Source organism: Ananas comosus, linkage group 12 (genome assembly GCF_001540865.1).
Source record: "Ananas comosus cultivar F153 linkage group 12, ASM154086v1, whole genome shotgun sequence".
Taxonomy (NCBI): domain Eukaryota; kingdom Viridiplantae; phylum Streptophyta; class Magnoliopsida; order Poales; family Bromeliaceae; genus Ananas; species Ananas comosus.
In genome coordinates, this window is record NC_033632.1 from 445400 (window position 1) to 464536 (window position 19137).

Genomic DNA, 19137 nt, shown 5'->3' on the forward strand with positions numbered 1-19137 from the left:
GTTTACAACCCCTTAATTAAAGCAATGAACTTGACAAATTCAATGGAGCATAAAAAATTTAAAAGGCAAAAAAAAATCAAGTTCCCTACTCGACCAAGTAACTATATGATGCTTTACTACTCCAACTTGCTCTCAACGAGCACTTACATTCATCTCTCTTTTTCGTGACCAAATTAAATTGTGCATTATTTGGATTCAATTGGGGCTCACAGTGTATTCATAGTTCTCAAAGTGTACATAATTAAGAACAACATGTGACAGAATCTCAAAGAAAAAGCATCATTTCATGGTTATAGATACAATCAGGTAGGAAGTATTATGAACAAGGAGCTAATTTAATGAGAAACCTAACTAAATCTGTTAATACCTGTCAGTCATTTTTCCCGAAACAAATTTGGTAGATACAGAATGACAGTACTTGTTTTCAGCGCATATCTGCTTTCAAGAACTCTTCAAACTATTCGTATCACTTCTTAATCAGAGGCGCATGCTATATCAATTTTCAACAGCGCATTTTCAGTTTTACTCAACCCTGCCACCTAGTTTCAGATAAACCGAGTGAGCACAATTTCGAGAAACCTCCAACTTTGATACATCATGATCTGATCGATGCTGAGGAATCTGAATTTTTTGATAGCTACCCTAATAGGATACACAAAATGAATGCACAAAATGAATGTGTCGCAATCAATGTAGCAACATGTTAAGAAAGGGAAATGTTATGTAATTCAAGCTGAATTGGTAAACTAAAAAAAAAAAACAAGCGAATGGAATCTAAAACTGTATCCGACTAATAATTTATTTGTATCCGCTATCTTCAATCTCTTTCTTTCGCAATTTCTCAACGGAAGCACGGGCCCACCATTGAAGTGCTAATTATATGAGCTCGCAAATGCAAACTTCATGACATGACCCCGCGAATGTGTTTTCAGCAGTACATAGTGCTCGGTCGTCGAGATTTGCACAAGGAATGATGCTTATTGACACTGAATCCCAAGATTAAATAGAAGACCTTGACAATTTCAATGCGGGGCCTTATCAAGTTGTTCAAGAAACTTAAATCCAAGCCCAAGGTTTTACAAAGGGAAGTGAGGCTTGTCCAATATTTTCTGTTGGAATGGTAATAGGCATTTTGATCCTTCTAACGTGTCCTTGTTACTTAGCAATACACTATATATATGTATATATATTTTCCTCCTCCATTTCTTTCATTTCTTTACATAATGGGATGTGGTTGCTGTGGTTATGGTTGCTGTGGCTGCTGCAGTTGTGTCGGTTGTTGCACGAAGCCGAAGTCGGAGAAAAAGGAAGGGAATGAAGCATTTCTGGGGCTCCTCGTGGTGCTAATCATTTGCATACTCCTTGCTTTTGTGATTTCTGGTAGGCAACAGCCACGGCGCAGCACATTTCCGATGCATCGTGGCGGCTAAATTATATATATATATATATATATATATATATATATATGTTTTTGCTTGTTACATTATAATTCACACTTTTTTGGGGCTTGTTTTTGCTCTAAAAGTACAAAAGTTATTGATATATGGAAATAGCCATTAAAATCATCTCTCAATAAGAGCCTAGTTAGCTGATGGGCATTCTTTTAGTTAAGTTGATTATATATGTGGCAAGTCATGCTTCAGTAAAAGATCTACCTAGTTAAGTTGAACACCGAATGAAAAGAAACAAATACAAAATATAGCGACGAAAATGAACAACATACAACAAATGGCAATAATTGCGATCGTAATACGATAAGGATGAATTGTTAGCATCCATCTCAACGTTTGGAACCCACAAATATTAGCTACTATGCTACCAAAGTAGAGTTGGCTACAAGGATTTAGATCATGCTAGTACTTAAACTACAGCAGTAGGAAGAATACTTGCCAGACAAAATTAAGCATCTGATCGGCACCCTCAAGCATGTTCGAAAACCTAGAAATGGCAATGGCCTTTTTGATGCTACAACCTAGAAACACCCATTGGGTCAGAAGCCCAGAGACTTGATTCTTTCTTCTTTTTTTTTCTTGTGTAGTAAGTTTAGAACCTACTCAGATGAATATGAACATAAATTGAAAATTAAACGATGGAATCATCAGTGATACGTTCCTCATCGATGACATGTTCCCCATTACAAGGCAGTTGCAAAGGTTTGCAATTTTTCACTGAAAGTTTGGTATTAGCAAAATCTCTGGCACCGATGCAGGATCAAGCTCCCAATACCCTCGAAGCTTCCCACCTCTCTCATTTGTCAATCGAAATGCAGGAATTTGATGAGAGAATCTCAAGTAGTCACCCTTCGCTATCTCAATCGTGCTTTCCTCTTTCCTGTCCGGCATAAACACAGCCATGTAACCATCCACTTTTGCTAAAAACAACACTTTTGTGCCAGTATTAGTATGCTCGCAAATTTCCACTATGCCATATTCGCTGTCTTGTATGTCCGAGAGGGCCCATCCAACCCTCCAATTCTTGTAGACAGCCCAGATCTCGCCAACTCCAGGTAGGATCTCATAGTGGTTTTTTCTATTGAGTTGTTTGGCTGAAACAAGATGAGAGAAGGAATCTGTATTATCATAAGTATTGCTCTCATTGGCAACTTTAAATGTTCCGCATCCAGGAGGTAAGTGTTGTTTAAACCATCGATTCTCCTCCTCTCCTTGAGGGCTAGCCTCGAGCCATTTTACATGCACTTTGAAATTTATCCCCAATTCAACTTTTGTTATCCAACCGTAGTATTTGGGCAATTTGTCTATGTCACTGTATAATGCCCAAACCTGACCAGGTCCGAACTTGTCGATCGACCGCCTCTCATCAAAGTTGTAGAATTGTGAATCAGGGTATTCATAGAAGTCAGGTGGAGAATCATCATCTTCGTTTGCATTGCGAGCATTAGCTGCATTCTCATTACAAAATGAACTGCGGGATTTGCTTCCTGACTTGTCTACTTTCGTTACACAACTCTCAAGATCAACACAAGGAAAAGCCACCTCTATGTTGGCAGGAAGAGAAGCAAGGTCGAGTTCCAAAACACCTTCCGGAGCACCATCTCTTTCTGTTCCGCACAATTTATAGGATGGGACATTGTGCGAAAACCTTAGCATTTCACCAGGCGGAATTACATACAAGGCTTTGTCTGTTGCTTGCATGAATAGACTTGCAAAACCTTTTATCTTAACTAGTGGAACGACACTAATGCCTACACCAGCTGTAAAATTTGAAAGGACTTCCACAACTTCATACTCGAAATGCCGATGTTTCTCAGCATCTTCACTCCATTTTATATCCCAGCCCTTAAAAATAGCCCAAATTTCACCCTTTCTAGGGTATACATCATAAGTGTTTCTCTTTTTGCCCTTCTCCCAACAAATGAGATGAGAGAACATCCGGTCTGTAGTTACTTCAGTCTTCCCGAGAGCGAAGGTCCCGCAACCAACAGGTAGCTCCTTATCAGACCACACCTCCTCAGCCTCATTTGCTGGTTCGTGTTCTAGCCAAGTGTACCTGATCTTAAAGTCCGGAGCATATACATGTCTAATTCGAGCATAGAATCTGGGCATACCATCAAGATTATCATAGACTGCCCATATCTGATCGACCGCAAATTTGCTAACATCTCGGTACTTATCAAAGTCGAAGAATTCAGGATCAGGGTACAAAAATGAACCCGAATCAGGTACAGGTTGAGGATTTTTATCTTCCTCACCAAGTTTCTTCTTGTCCAAATTATTATCACCATCATTCACTTGTTTCACCTGTTCATTTCCATTTGGCACTTCGTCTTTCTCTCTCTTGTCCATTTTGCTGGAAACATTAACCCCACTGGTTTCTATGCTGACCCCATTTGCAACTCCATCTCCACCTTTCTTTAATCTTTTACCACTTGGAGGACACGAAAACTCATCACAATCATCATGATTACTTGCATCCTCACTGTAAGCTACATTTTGTTTCAGCCTGCTTGATCTTCGTGGATTTTGACTAGGAGGTGTTTCTGTGTTCTTCACTCCAGGCCCATCTTTTCCATTGTTAAAGTCCTCATCATCTATGCTGTCAGAATCACTAGAATCTACAATTACCTTTTTACCCCTCTTCTGCCCTGCAGCTGGTGTAGAAGCTTTAGTAGAATTATTTACTGTTGGATCTTTGCCATCCAGATTTCTCTTGTTCATTTCAGTAGCCCCATCTTCAACATCTACCATACCATCTTTCTTTTCCTTGTTTATATTCCCACCCTCATTCCCCCGAAATCCTGCGCTGTGGGGAGCAGAATCACCAAACTGCCCTTGTGAAGATCCAGAATTACTACTCAACCCATGCCGCGAGCTCGCCCCGGAAGGCACGTGTTGGTCATTTAACTCATTCGCAATAAAAGGCTTGAAACAGTTCTGGCAACGAAGAGCCTTCTTTAAGATAGTGCGATAGTACTGGTATCTCATGCGACAAGAAGGACACATGGTCCAGAATGTCTGGGACCCAGAAAAAGCAGACGGCGGCGGCTTTTGCTGCTGTTGATTCATTGGATTAGAAGTGCTTCTCGCAGAAGTGCTTCTCTTCGATGGGTGAGGCTGCCTAATAGTTGGAGCAGCAACTTTTGTGATACTGTTTCTTTTAATATCATAAAGGATACGTTTCGTTCGATCTGAAAGAACCATGTGCGCTTCTCCAATAAGCTTAAAAGCGGCTTCTGCTCCAGCAAATTTATTCTTGTCAGGGTGAAGTACAAGAGCAAGCTTTCGGTACTGCTTCTTGATCAACAAGTCGTCAGCTGTTGCACCAACTTGAAGAATACTGTACCAGTCGTTCTCCCCATTCACTTTAACACCCGCAGAGCAATGCACTTCACAAACAGTTAATATTTGAGAAATATTATCTAAATCAGGAAAAAGCTGTTGAGCTTTTAGAGCTAACTTTTGCGCCCCTGTAAAATCTCTGTCTTCCATCTTTCTCAAAGCTATCTCTTTGGCTCTGATGGCCTCTTCCTTGTTGCACTCCATTATGCCCAAGAAGAACGGCTGCAAGTAAATTCATGTGAAGTATTTCGGCCAAAGAAAGCAGCACCTTCTCTTCATTCTTATGCAGAAGGAAAACCCATAGCTTGTTTGAGCCCCTTCATCATCAGATAATGTACTCAATATTTAAGAATAACTTTGTAATTACCTGTACATGAATACAAACGTGGTTATTAACTCCTACGAGATGACTATATAGCTTAGTGGCTATCTTAATTCAACTACTCAAGTGATTGAAATTCTTAAGTAAGTTGCAGTCAACATTTTATTTAGAAAAAAGAACTCAATTATGTATCTTACTCTACACAGATCAAGAAAGAGAGAACAGAAAGCTCAAAAACTCTATAAACAAGGGATCGTCGCCTTCAAGTATCCAATGAATTTCCTTTATGAGTTGAGGGTTCTAAATGACTAGAAATCTAGGACTTGCGCGTCTTCTTAACTTAATATGCAACATACTAGATAATCGAAAACAAAATCAAAATGGAACTAACAAACAAAGCAAAGCTTTGTAACAATTAGACCATAGTAAATCTCCAGCAATTAGCCATGACATGCTGTTGAACTTATCAAAAGGATTAAGATTTCAGGAAGAGTATGGTAACTTCAGCATAGTAACAAATTTCAAACCAAAAGTTATCATTGACAATTCAAAATATATTCTATTATTCAAAGCATTAAAAACAAGTCTTACCAACAAACTTAAGACCAAGAATTACACCTCCCTGGACCATAAACACTGTCAAAACTAAAAATCTCTACATGCTAGCCGATATATGCATTAGGTTAAAAGGGAGTAGACAACTAAGAAGAAACAAAAAAACTAATACCAATGAAAACATTGACAAGACAATAAGTTCAACTTAATGTCCCAATGAGATAAACATGAAAGGGGAGCAAAGTGCACCACTTTAGCAAGATACAAAACAGAAAAGTGAGAATTTAAACAAGTAAAAGCAAGTGTGGTTAGCTACAATAACAAAAAGTCGAGCATCGATATCAATAAAAGCACATCTGGTGACCAACTTGGGATGAAGACAATAATGAATCGAGTAACTACTTACTGAGAAACCAAAACTAAGTATAGAGGGGTGTGAATACTTGGATATATCATATTAAGTGCTTTCCCACAAAAGAAATATATATATATATATATATATATATATATATATATATATATATATATATATATATCTTAATCCGATGATATGATAGATATCATGGCCTTGAGGCCATGATATCAGAACAAAAGCTAGAATCCCACAAGTTTAATTGCTAGGTATGGCAATTTATACTAGATCCCATATACTTCAAGAATCCTTATTTTAAAATCAAAAAAAGCTGTAGCAAATGAATCATTTATTTAATACAGTTTTACCTGCCACCTTTAACTTATTAGAAATTTTAAACTCATATCCTGAAAATTTAAGTTCTAGTTCTTACAATTGGAATTAGATCTATCAAATTTCATAAAAGATAGTTTTAAACTTCTTTAAATCTAAGAAGACGTGGCAATTTGAGGTTTTAGCGGTATCATCGGTAACTTTTAACTGATAAAAATATATATACACATAGATATATCAACTCGAGGATACGAAAATTTTTACATGGTTCTGTAAACACAAACATTTAAAAGTCGGAAACTTATGGAATCTAGACACACTAATCCTACCACACCCGAGGGATACCAACTCACCCGCCAACCAACTTATCAGATTCTAGATTTTGCTCTGATATCATGACCACGGGCCATGACTAGATTCTCGATCATTGGATCCTCGTGATTCACGAAACACGAGAGAGACAAAGAGAGAGAACCTAGATGAGAGAAAGAAAGAGTAGAGAGAAACAGAGAGAGAGAGAGAGAGAGAGAGAGAGAGAGAGAGAGATGAGATGTAGAGAGAGAGAGAGACAGATTTTTGAGATTTCGAGAGAGAGAAAAACACGAAAGACTCACAGAGAGATCGAGATGAGAGAGAGAGAGAGAGAGAGAGATATATATATATATCGCAACTCGACCATACGAATACCTATCGTTTGCCTCGGAAGGCAACGATAGGTGAAACAAAAGCCACAAGCCTCGAAAGCTTAGCTGCTAGCCGAGGCAACCTCAACTAGATATCATAAACTTCACAAATCTTTAATTTAAAACACTAGAAAAGCTATAGTAAACGGATCACTAGCTTCCCAAAGTTTTAAATATTAAAATTACCAGCAACACTCGGCAAAAGAGCAAATTGCCACATCTCTATAGGTTTAGCGAACTTAAAAACAATCTTTTAAGAAATATGATAAATTTTGTTCTAGATATTGAGAACTAGAACTTAAAATTACGAGGATAGTAGTAAAAAACATTCTAATAAATAAAAGTCGGCAACTAAAAACACGAGGAAACTAGCGATCCGCTTACTACAGCTTTTTAGCGTACTTTAAACTATAAGATCTATGAAGTTCACCAGATCTAGTACAAATTGCCACGGCTAGCAGCTAAGCTTTCAGGCTTGTAACTTTTGTTTACCCACCATCGTGCCTCGCGAGGCAAACGATAGCTATTCATAAAATCTGAGTTGAGAGAGAGAGAGAGAGAGANNAAATATTGTAATATATATATATATATATATATATATATATATATATATATAGTTGAGCTCCTATGCTTTTAAAAGTACCAAGACATTGGTGCTTGTAAATTTTCAGCCTTTGAATTAAGAAATGTGTGATTAGGATGATGTGGGCTCCCTATGGTTGAGTGGGCGGTTGGTTGAATAGTATAATCTAACGGATATAAATGGTCAACAGTACTGATCTAACAGCTAAAAACCTACAAGCACCAAGTGCTTGGTGCTTCTAAGTTTCTAGCCCTTGGATCTACTCCTTGATTACTAATAGCCTTTGGATCAAACACTATTCCACCTACCACCATTATCTCGACCCTACATCTCTCCATCCAATGGCTAAAAACTCAAAAGCACCATTCTTTTGGTGCTTTTGAGAGTATTCTAGCTCAACTCTCTCTCTCTCTATATATATATATATATATATATAGAGTTGAGCTAGAATGCTATCGATAGCAAACGGGCTCCGTTGCGATCCATTTGTTTTCGATGATGGAGCCTCCAAATCGACAATCGGCACCGTTGAACATAATCTATACCACTTGAAGTGTTTAGAAATCAAATTTCAAATCTTTTCGACATCATTTGCCTAATGATCAAAGGGTTTAAAAATTTATAATTTTAATGGTCGATAAGAGACGTTTTCTCATTTAACGGTGTAAAGATATCCAAATCAATTGAATTTTTGTTAGAAAATTCTTTAAACTATTTAAAACAAGATCTATACTCTTGATCTTGATTGCAAGACTCCTATCATCATTTTTTAAAGAATATTTATTTTCAGCCGTTCATTTTTGTGCCCATTTGATAGATAAGAGAACAATGTCGAAAATGCATGAAATTTGATTTCTAAACACTTCAAGTGGTATAGATCATGTTCAACGGTGCCGATCGTCGATTTGAACATTGAAAACAAATGGGTGGTAACGGAGCCCGTTTGCTATCGATAGTATTTTAGCTCAACTCTCTCTCTCTCTCTCTCTCTCTCTCTCTCTATATATATATATATATATATAGGCTAGGGCTACTATACTTTTATGAGTATAGCCCCCTTTGTACTCATAAGTTTTCGACCATTGGATGAAGAGATGTGCGATTAGGATGATAGTGGTTCCCGGTTAGGTTAAAAGTGGTACTCTAGGGTTGAGTGGGTGGTTAGTTGAATAGTATGATCTAACGGGTAGAAATGATCAAAGAAATAGATCTAACGGCAAAAAAATTGTGAGTACAGAGAAGACTATACTTATGAGAGTATAGTAGCCGGACTCTCTCTCTCTCTCTCTCTCTCTCTTCTAATATATATATTATATATATAATCATATATTGAGGCTACTATGCTATCGATGTTCATGGAGCTATCCGCTGCTTCCAAGGCTCCGTTTTGATGTTGCCGACTTATCGAATCGGCTCGATCGGACTGCGGTTAAACTGGATCTAGCAGTATTTTGGAAGTACTAGAAAATAATTATTATCATATTTTCCGATATCATGTTTGCTAGTGATTTGAAATTGGGTCCAAAAATCAACAAATTTCAATGGGTAGTGAGCGTTTGCAGTTTAACCGGTGGATAGAAATATCAAATCACTGTGAAATTTGATTAGAAAATTCTACTATATTAAAACAAATCAATATTCTTTGATTTTAAATTTAATGTATATTATTCATTTTGTAAAGTTTATTATTTTCAGCGTTTGTTTTGAGCCCCTTCGTTCACTAGGGAATGATATCGTAAATAATAAATTGTATTTTTCTAGGGTCTCAATATTCTGATCAAGTTTAACAGATGGATCGACGATTCGAGGTCGGCACATTGAAACGAGCTGGGAAGCGACGGAATGTCCGTGCTATCCGGAAGCCATGACGTAGCCTCACTTATATATATATATATATATATATATATATATATGAAAAAAAAAAATAGAGAACCAACAAAAGGTGAACTTAGGTTCTTGCAAAGTTGTAACAAGGATAGTACCAAGATAGAGTAGGAAGATTAGTAAGGAAAATACACATTAATCATAATATAGAGAAAAGCCACCTCTTTCCCCATTGTAGTTGCAATGAATACTTAAGCACAGGCTGCACAGCCTAACGACTCTTAAACCAGAAGCAAGAGAAAATTGTAGCAGAAGAAGAAGATAGGAACACATCCCGAATCCTTGCCATTACTAGCATCAATTACCGGAAGCAAAGATGGTCCAACGAGTTGACAGAGGAGATAATCATAAAAATTGTAGTTAACAAAGCAAGTTAATAAACATTGAAAGCAAACAACCTATTCCAGCTTTCTAAGTTTTAGCAAACCGAGAAAACAAATTGTAGGGAAAATCCTTGGATGCTAGATTTAAAATATGAAACAAACATCAGATCACAATGCAGCTCAATAATTACAGAAACATATAGTTTACACTTTTACAAGATTAGATATGCTTGCTTCATTTGTTACTCTCAAAATAGTTAAACAAAATCTAACCCTTACTGCAACCCAAAAAAAAAAAAAAAAAAGGGATGGAAGGAGTTGATCATAACAAAGCAGAAGATTCACCCACTGCTGTTCACAAAAACCTTCTTCTAATAAACTACATTAAGAAAAAGAGAGATCACAACCACAATAAATCATACGGCTCATTAATCTCTATTACTTGCTAACCCTAAAATGTAGCAACTGTTAAGAGAAACCCTTACAAGTCCACTCACCAAACTGCTGGAGACCCTAAACCCTAGATTCTTCGGAAGCCCGAGTAGAGCCGAGATGGGACGGAGAGCTCGTCGAGAGTTCAGAAAGGAGAAGATGGAAGGGAGAGGGAGTCAGAGAGGAAACCCCGAAAACCCTAACCCGCCGGGACCGAGTGGAAGCAACAAATCTCGATGATGACTCAAAGGACGAGCTCCCGCGCGGCGTAGCGGCGGCGCCGGCGCCGGAACCCTAGCAGGAACCGGAGGGGGAAGGGAGGGAGAGAGAGAGAGAGGACCTTTGTCTTTTTTTTTTCTTTTTTTTTTTCTCAGTTGGGGGGTGTGCGGGTGGCGTGGGAAAGAGACTCCGCCCAGCGCGAAGTGGAAAAAGGAAAAGCGGAGGCAGGGAGATGCGAATTTGGAAAACTAATTTATGTATGTAAGTGACAAAAATGATTTTATTAAATGCCATTGCTTGGTGGATTCTAGGGTTGTTAAAGAGCCGATGACTGGCTCGAGTTTAACCTTGACTCGTGTCATGAGCAGTAACGACTCGACCCATCAGTAATAATAATTTATTTTATTATGTCAAATTATCAGAATTATTTTTTCATCGGATGTAAAATTATTAGGGCATTACAAATACCATGTGATAGGTGGCCGGACTATTGGGGCATTACAAACACCATGCGATGTGAGTTGATGTAGCATCTTGTCCTGCATAGTATTTTACTTTCATAATAATCACGACTTGTTTTCAATTTTATCCTTTAGTTATGCGCAAATTTTTGAAAATTTTAATACTTCTTGATTGAGATTTAAATTTCCAATGCGCTCTTGACTTATTTTTTCAAATCTTGGCGAAGCCTTTGGCCATCGGTCAGATTTGTCCACGCTTTTCGTCCAAAAGTAGGTGTCGACTATAATGTTAAATAAACAATCCTCAGCCCTCAAAACTAATGCGGCCCTTAGCATGGAGGGATTTTTCTATTCTATGTAACATGAATTTTGTATATGATATATGCATTGTAACAAGCCAATTTATTCATACCAAATATACAAAAATACTATAAAAAAAAAAACACAAATATTATTTGTATATTTTTTAAAAGGAGACGCCAATATTTGATCAAAAGTAGACAATAAATTCAAAGATTATCCCGCGAAAATTATATGGAGATTCAAAGATTATGGTTTTCAAATCTTACATTATGGTTATTAGTCCATCAATTTATAACATTTTGAAAATATTCTATATTTCCTCTTCAAAATAATGAGATGAAATTAATTCCTATTTCCAACTTATAATCATCTTATTTTATTATTGATGAAAAATTTTGTCATTTATGTACATGTACAGATAAAATTTTGATGAAAGTGTAACTTTTTTATATATTAACAATTTTCATATACTCTCTTGATACAAGTTGCACAACATCAAACTCGTCATTTCAAATAAAATAAGAAATACATTAGAAAATATTGAAATTTTTTGAAAACATCAAACTAATATAAAAAAAAAAACCAACTCCTACTTCTACAAGTGCATATTTGTAACCTCACAAAAACTTTGTAAAAAATAGATATGCAATTGTAAGTGCATTGAAAACGGAAGTTATATTTGTAATCANTAAAAAATAGATATGCAATTGTACGTGCATTAAAAACGGAAGTTATATTTGTAATCAGTTTATTGCGATAGGAAAAGTTTCAATGTAAGTAACAGGAATGAAAATATTTATTCATGCTACTTTAACACAAAATTATAACACCATCATTAATTCAACTAATACTATCTAGAATGGTAAAATCTAATTAGTTAGGTAATGTGAAAAAAACCATGCTATAGAGAAAACTTTCTCCTATTATGGTTGTTGTGAACTTACCCTCCTAGCATTTTTTTTTTAATAAGAATTTTATCAAAAAAATTATTTTAAGTTAGCCTTTTTTTTTTAACTAAAATGATTAAAATTAAAAAATTAAAATGTGCATAAAAAAAAATGCAGAGTAGTCTATTTAAGACTGTGTATAGTTTAGGGTTCTCGCTGCAATTTTACCCTCCGGACTCTGGACTCTTCCCTCTGCATCTTTTGTAGCCGACGACGACAGCAAAAACCCTACTCTTTCTCTTTCTCACTCTCGCCGTCGTCTTCTTGCCATTTCCAGTAGCTGTTCCCCTACGAAGAGGAGGAGGAGGAGGAGGCGGAGGAGGAGGAGGAGGAAGAAGAAGAAGACGAAGATGTCGATCCGCTTGCTGAACCCTAACGCGGAGGTCCTGAACAAGTCGGCGGCGCTCCACATGAACATCAACGCCGCCAAGGGCCTCCAGGACGTCCTCAAGACCAACCTCGGCCCCAAGGGCACCATCAAGATGTAACACCCTTGCCCCCCCTAAACCCTAACCCTAAACCTGATCCCGTTCTCTTCGTTTCTGATTTCCTTCACATTTTTGCGTGCGTATCGTTTTTAGGCTCGTGGGAGGAGCCGGAGATATTAAGCTGACCAAAGATGGCAACACCCTCTTGAAGGAGATGGTATGGATCTCTCTATCTCGAACTCTCCCAACCTCATTTCGCCTCAAAGTTTAGGTCTTTTAGGTAAAAGCGTACGGTTACCATCGTTAATTATCGACCATTTGAAAATGCCCTCCTCAAGTTCTTTGCTTTGATTCACATTCCGGTAGCTTTTGCATTTTTGGAAAGTTGGTTTCTGATTGCTGGGCATTTTTGTCTGTGCGGGTGTTGAACAGCAAATCCAAAACCCGACGGCTATAATGATCGCGAGGACGGCGGTTGCTCAGGATGATACCAGTGGGGACGGCACGACCTCTACTGTGCTCTTCATTGGGGAGCTGATGAAACAGTCTGAGCGCTGCATCGATGAAGGTACCTACTTCTTCTTAGCTCTCAGGATCGATCTGTATCAGTGGTACTTTCAGAAAGGATGTCTCCGCTCATAATATTGTTCTCACGTAATCACATTGAGCTACTACAATGATTCTGACATTCTTTTACCGAAAAAAGAGCGAACAGTAGATTTGCTTGCAAATTATGTCAGTGCTATTGGTTTTTGGAGGATCAGAATTCAGAATGCAGAGATGAGAGAGACTTAACATTTTGCTCTCATGACTATGCTACTATTGGTGGAAATGTTGAATATCAGATATTATAATTTAAACAGTTTGCTACAGGGTGGTTAAAATATTTCTTACTGCTGAAAACTTGCCTCTGGGGGCATGCTTTGACATTTTCATCTTCTTAGATTTGGTAGGGCTTGGCATTATCTTCAATCCAATTTTAAATTAGAGTAAAAGCAATTCTTCCCACTATGTGAAGAGTTCGTACTGTTCAGGATTGGTTCAATTTCTGGGGGCCTGCTGAAAAGCTAGATAATATTTTAGATAGCTAACAAATTATGGTGATTGCTCATTTAAAAGTTATGAACATGTGTTTCTCCGTCGATTAGAATAATTGTGCGCTTGTTTTTGAGGTGTTAGAGGCCGATGGCTCTGAGAACCTGATACTTTGTTTTTTCCTATTGGCTTCTTGATATTATCTTCTTGTTTCTAATGTCGGTACGTTTATTTGGACTTTCAAGTCATTTTCTGGTTTATAATTGTTAGCCTACTTATCAATAGAAGAAAGAAAATAATTTACTCTAGAAAAAGCAAGACAGTATACACTAATTTTATTGTAGTATGTTATCAATTGACTTCCTAAAAAGCTAGTTAAGTTCTGAGATGTTTATGAGATCACTTGGATAATCTTCTTTATCTTTAGTTTCTTGGCCCATTAGCATTGATGATTTCTATAATTAAGTAAGGTAAATTCTTCATCTTAATGTCCCTGATATTATTTAATTTTATGAAAATTATTTTGTACAGGAACACATCCCCGATTTCTTGTTGATGGCTTTGACATTGCCAAAAGAGCAACGCTTGAATTTCTTGAGAAGTTTAAGACACCTGTTGTGATGGGCGAGGTTCCTGACAAAGAGATTCTGAAGATGGTAGCAAGGACAACTCTTAGGACTAAGGTAATTGTGGTTCCTCTTTTATATACTTTTGTATTTAATATACTTATGGTTTTTTTGTTGTGGGTTTATTTTCTGTTTCACTTTTATATTAATGTGAGGACTGTCTTGATTATAGTTATATGAAGCCCTGGCTGACCAGTTGACTGACATCGTTGTTAATGCAGTAAGTATCATAACTTACATTTGTTATACTTAGAGCTCATTTGCAATTATAATTTCTGCTCAATATTCTTTTGTGTATTCAATATGGGTAGGTGCTCTGTATACGCAAACCTGATGAACCAATTGATCTTTTTATGGTGGAGATTATGCACATGCGTCATAAATTCGATGTTGATACTCGCCTGGTATGCCTATGATTTCCATTGATTTACGACGTTATTTGTATTCATTATTCCATTAGGTGGATACATTTATCTACATCATTTCTCACTACTTTTAACAAATTTTTGTACTTATTGAAACTAATCGAAATTGAGAGTAAAAACTATGGAAAACTAACATATTTTGAAAACCAATAATTTATGAAATATGCTGCCATTCAAGAGAAAGAAGTTGGCATTTCTTTCTTGAACCACTTTATCTCCAAAGCTGCATTGTATTTGTTTTTAGGTGGAGGGTCTTGTCCTTGATCATGGATCTCGGCATCCAGATATGAAACGAAGGGCTGAGAATTGTTATATCTTGACATGCAACGTATCTTTGGAGTACGAGAAAAGGTGCAAAATTATCCTTTCCTGTTGTGATTTTTACTTTGAATGCAATTTGTTGACATGCTGCCATTCATACTGCATAGGACTTCCATGTTGTTGAGATGTTTAACTTTTTACGCTATTTATGTTCAGCTCAGTTAAATGCTTTTAGATCTATCTCTCTCCTTTTTTTCTTTATCCCAAGTTAGTCCTATTGTTGCTTTGCTGGATCATGGCCTTTTTTTTTTTTTTGCTTTGCTTCATGATAATCATTGATTCCTTGTATGAATTACCTTGGATAAGCGAGAATGATGCTTTTCTATTGTAATCTTCTTAATCTCTATTGATTTGAGTAGTGCCGCGGCCTTTTTTTNTATCAAATTGTCGATTGTTGATTTCGTAGAGATATTCAGAAATTCTGATGCTTTTTAAACAGCATAACTTATGTTGCAAATGACCAACAAATTGTCATGATTAGAGATAACAAGTCAAAACTTCATTCCATCAGAATTTAAAACAATTATACTTGTCATCACTGTAAATTAAATGCTGTAATGTGTAGAATGTAGTATACAGGGAGAAGTGGTGTGACTAACTTTCCAGTCGGTCAGTGAAATAAATGCAGGATTTTTCTACTCCAATGCGGAACAGAGAGAAAAGATGGTTGCTGCTGAAAGGCGTCAAGTTGATGAGCGTGTTAAGAAAATTATTGACTTAAAGAACAAAGTATGGTAGATTTATCTTCTTGTAAGCATTCTTAATGTTGGTAGTTTGACCTATATGAATTCTTTTAACGACGCTTTTGCTGCTTGCAGGTCTGTTCAGGCAATGACAAAAATTTTGTTGTGATCAATCAAAAGGGGATCGATCCTCCATCTCTTGATCTCTTAGCTAGAGCAGGGGTAATTCATTTTTTTCATTCCATTGGTGACTAAATATTTTGTCTAACATAGCGAAAGAGAATCTATGGCTATAATGTTGAATATCCATTCTCTCTATGTGAGAACAGATTTTAGCATTTTATATCACTATAAGGCATGCAATAACCCCAGATATATTGGAAATAAGCTATTTACTACGAGTTATTTAGGAATTTATAAATTTTCTTGGATAAAATTTGCATTATTTGCCATCTATTACAAAATTATATTAGTTTCTTGAATAGCTAAATTGGAGGATTTCACTTAGTAGCTCAATCCTTGATAGCGTTGTCCTATTTTCATTTCCTCATTCAGGTCATGAAGTTGAAGTTGTTTTTTATTTCTGAAACGAATAATTTCTGAAATATTGGAATTGTCATACTAATGCTGTCCTGTTTATTCGGCATGCAACAGATTATTGCCCTTAGAAGAGCAAAGAGGAGGAATATGGAAAGGCTGGTATTAGCTTGTGGTGGTGAAGCTGTTGATTCTGTTGATGACTTGACGGAAGATTGTCTTGGCTGGGCTGGGCTCGTTCATGAGCATGTTCTTGGGGAGGAGAAGTACACTTTTGTGGAGAATGTCAAAAATCCTCGCTCTTGTACAATCTTGATTAAAGGTTCTTCCTTTGTTACATTGTTCATGCTCATGTACTTTGCGCTTCTGTAGGAACTGTAAATTTCAGATTACATACAAATTGACTTATGCCTCTACAAAATCATTTATTTAAATATACACTACTCCTGTAAAACCTGAACTGCTATTGGGCATCTAGGCAGTTCCCTACTTTTTGGACAATTTCAAAATAGCCCTTGACCTCTCATCTTTTTATTCAAATGCCTTTTTCTTTTTCATTAGTTCCAACCAAACATCTTTAACATGAATATAAGAATATCTGTTTGTCACTTTCAACTTTTATCCTTTATTACAATTGTACCTTTGTAAACTGCATGTGTATTTGAAGTTCATGATAGTAGAGTTTTGATCTTGGAGTTCAAGTATCAGAAGATTAAAACTGTAAGAAAGAGAAATGTATATAAAGTTTACCGTGAAACTGCAAAAAGAAAAAGGGAAGAGGAATAAGAAACTTTTTTTGGAATGTTACTAGCTTTCGCTGAAAGTTGCTTAATAAGGACTTTCTGAAAATTATTGTAGCTGAGAGATTTATATGAAAGGATGAAGTATAGGTATTCTTTGAATTATCTGATAAGCTTGGGCTCTGCATATTAATTACCCATGTATACCCCTTTAAGGTGCAGCTCATCATATGTTTGGGAGTTCATCCAATTTATGGGAGAAGGTAGTTTGGTATTTGAAGAAGAAATTTAAATTGGGGCCTTATTGTAAGTTGAAGAGTATTGAGGTTAAGGACTACATTTTCGAAGGACATATGAAAATTCAGATTTTTCGGGGCTATATATGTGAATAAACCTCTGAAACGTTAAACATGGAAACACCCCTAACTTACATTATGCAGCTATTTTGTCCTCACTGCCAACCTTGTGCTTGTTTCAGGACCCAATGATCATACAATTGCTCAGATTAAGGATGCTGTTCGTGATGGTCTAAGATCCGTCAAGAATACGATTGAAGATGAAGCTGTTGTTCTGGTATTATTTGGCATATCTGTTGTCATCATTTTACTGAACTACTTACAGAGTGGTGCTGTTTAGTTTAGGTGCATTCAGTTGAGTATTGGATATTCTATAGTGAGTTTATGGAGAGAAGCAGGATAAAACTTCAGTCATATTTCTTTTATATTTGTTGAGGAATGTTTGTTTAGAATTAGAATATACCTATTACCTTTAAAATATGTAATATTATACATATATGCTAACTATGTATTATCATTTTAATAATTTACATTTTATTAGCCATTTCCTTTTTGTGTCAGTGTCCTAATTTTTTCGAAGTTGCTGAGTCATTGTGTTCGACTGCTCTTGTCCAGTGTCCAGTGTCCTGTGTCCTGTGTCTTGTGTCTTGTGTTCGTTATCCGTGTCCGTTTAACATAGGTTATTTTGTAGCTTAAAATAATTCAGCCCAATTGTTGAACCGGAAAAATTTCCCTCATAGAATAAAATTCTTGATGAGAATTATTATTCTTGACTTCACAGGGTGCAGGGTCTTTTGAGGTTGCTGCTAGGAAGTATCTTATGGACAGTGTGAAGAAAACTGTTCATGGGGTATGCCATCATTTGCTAGCTCTTATTCAACAAGTCTTCAATTCCTGCGAACTACTTATTAACTTTTCTTGTTATCAGCGTGCACAACTTGGTGTCGAAGCATTTGCAGAAGCACTTCTCGTAATTCCCAAAACCCTAGCAGAGAACTCTGGTCTCGATACCCAGGATGTTATTGTTGCCCTCAAGGTATAAATTAGTTTTCTCTTTCTTATGTTGCAAAGGATTTTTGAGATATTTAAAGATGTTACATTAACTGTTGACCGACGAACCTGCTGTTTTATTATGCACTCAAGGGTGAGCATGACCGAGGAAATGTTGTGGGCTTGAATCAGCACACCGGAGAACCAATCGACCCCCACATGGAGGGCATCTTTGATAACTACTCTGTGAAGCGCCAAATCATCAACTCCGGGTAAGTACACAGCACCACTTAGAGTAACATTGCTTGAACCTTTTTTTTTTTCTTTTTTGAGCACAAGGGCATGCAAGAAATGATGGTTTTGAAAGAATACATTATGATTTCGTAGGAATATATATTTCGAAATATAGATATGATTTTGCATGGCTATGCATTTACTAAGCTCTATGTAAATGGGGGTTCCCAACCCAGTTCTCATATGCAATACCGGATTACATCTTACCCTTGTTCTGAGAGCGGAGTTGTGTTTTCTGCAGACCTGTGATTGCTTCCCAGTTGCTGCTGGTGGATGAAGTAATTCGAGCTGGACGCAACATGAGAAAGCCGAGCTAATCCTCCGTTTTTTTCATTTTGGGCCGTATTTATCTGGACTGATTCTCTTTTGCTGTTGTATTTACTAAATTTTCTGGTCCTTAGTGCATTTCTTAGTAGATAGATCCACACATTCTCGCTTTGTTTGTCTGTCTCGTGTGTTAGTGGTGGATGGTGGATATTAATGGACTCGCGTTACTTGTCAGAAACAATGATCCTCTTCTTATTGAACTTGTCTTCTGTTGTCAACGAGTTAAAAGGACCTTCATTGAA

The 19137-nt window shown here is 36.8% G+C and overlaps 2 protein-coding genes across 2 annotated transcripts; one reads left to right on the plus strand and one right to left on the minus strand.

Annotated features, from left to right (window-relative positions):
- On the minus strand, positions 1712 to 10718 carry LOC109718331. Its single transcript, XM_020244518.1, has 2 exons — positions 10329 to 10718; positions 1712 to 5163 (listed from the first exon to the last, which is right to left on the minus strand). Exon 2 carries the CDS (start codon positions 4998 to 5000, stop codon positions 2166 to 2168), a length of 2835 nt encoding a protein of 944 aa, XP_020100107.1. The 5' UTR covers positions 5001 to 5163; positions 10329 to 10718; the 3' UTR covers positions 1712 to 2165.
- On the plus strand, positions 12370 to 19137 carry LOC109718755 (T-complex protein 1 subunit zeta 1). The gene is made up of 15 exons (XM_020245156.1): positions 12370 to 12677; positions 12775 to 12838; positions 13054 to 13189; positions 14188 to 14339; positions 14455 to 14502; positions 14594 to 14686; positions 14952 to 15058; positions 15643 to 15757; positions 15847 to 15933; positions 16366 to 16570; positions 17467 to 17561; positions 18066 to 18134; positions 18213 to 18320; positions 18428 to 18546; positions 18810 to 19137. The coding sequence occupies exons 1-15, from the start codon at positions 12544 to 12546 to the stop codon at positions 18883 to 18885; spliced, it is 1608 nt and encodes a 535-aa protein (XP_020100745.1). The 5' UTR covers positions 12370 to 12543; the 3' UTR covers positions 18886 to 19137.

Bases quoted from the DNA above. Each gene is read 5' to 3' on its own strand.
- LOC109718331 (XM_020244518.1), bottom strand. From the start codon at position 5,000: ATGGAGTGCAACAAGGAAGAGGCCATCAGAGCCAAAGAGATAGCTTTG.
- LOC109718755 (XM_020245156.1), top strand. From the start codon at position 12,544: ATGTCGATCCGCTTGCTGAACCCTAACGCGGAGGTCCTGAACAAGTCG. The intron at 16,571-17,466 runs GTTCTTCCTTTG...TGCTTGTTTCAG, and splicing joins TTGTACAATCTTGATTAAAG to GACCCAATGATCATACAATT. The intron at 17,562-18,065 runs GTATTATTTGGC...TTGACTTCACAG, and splicing joins AAGATGAAGCTGTTGTTCTG to GGTGCAGGGTCTTTTGAGGT.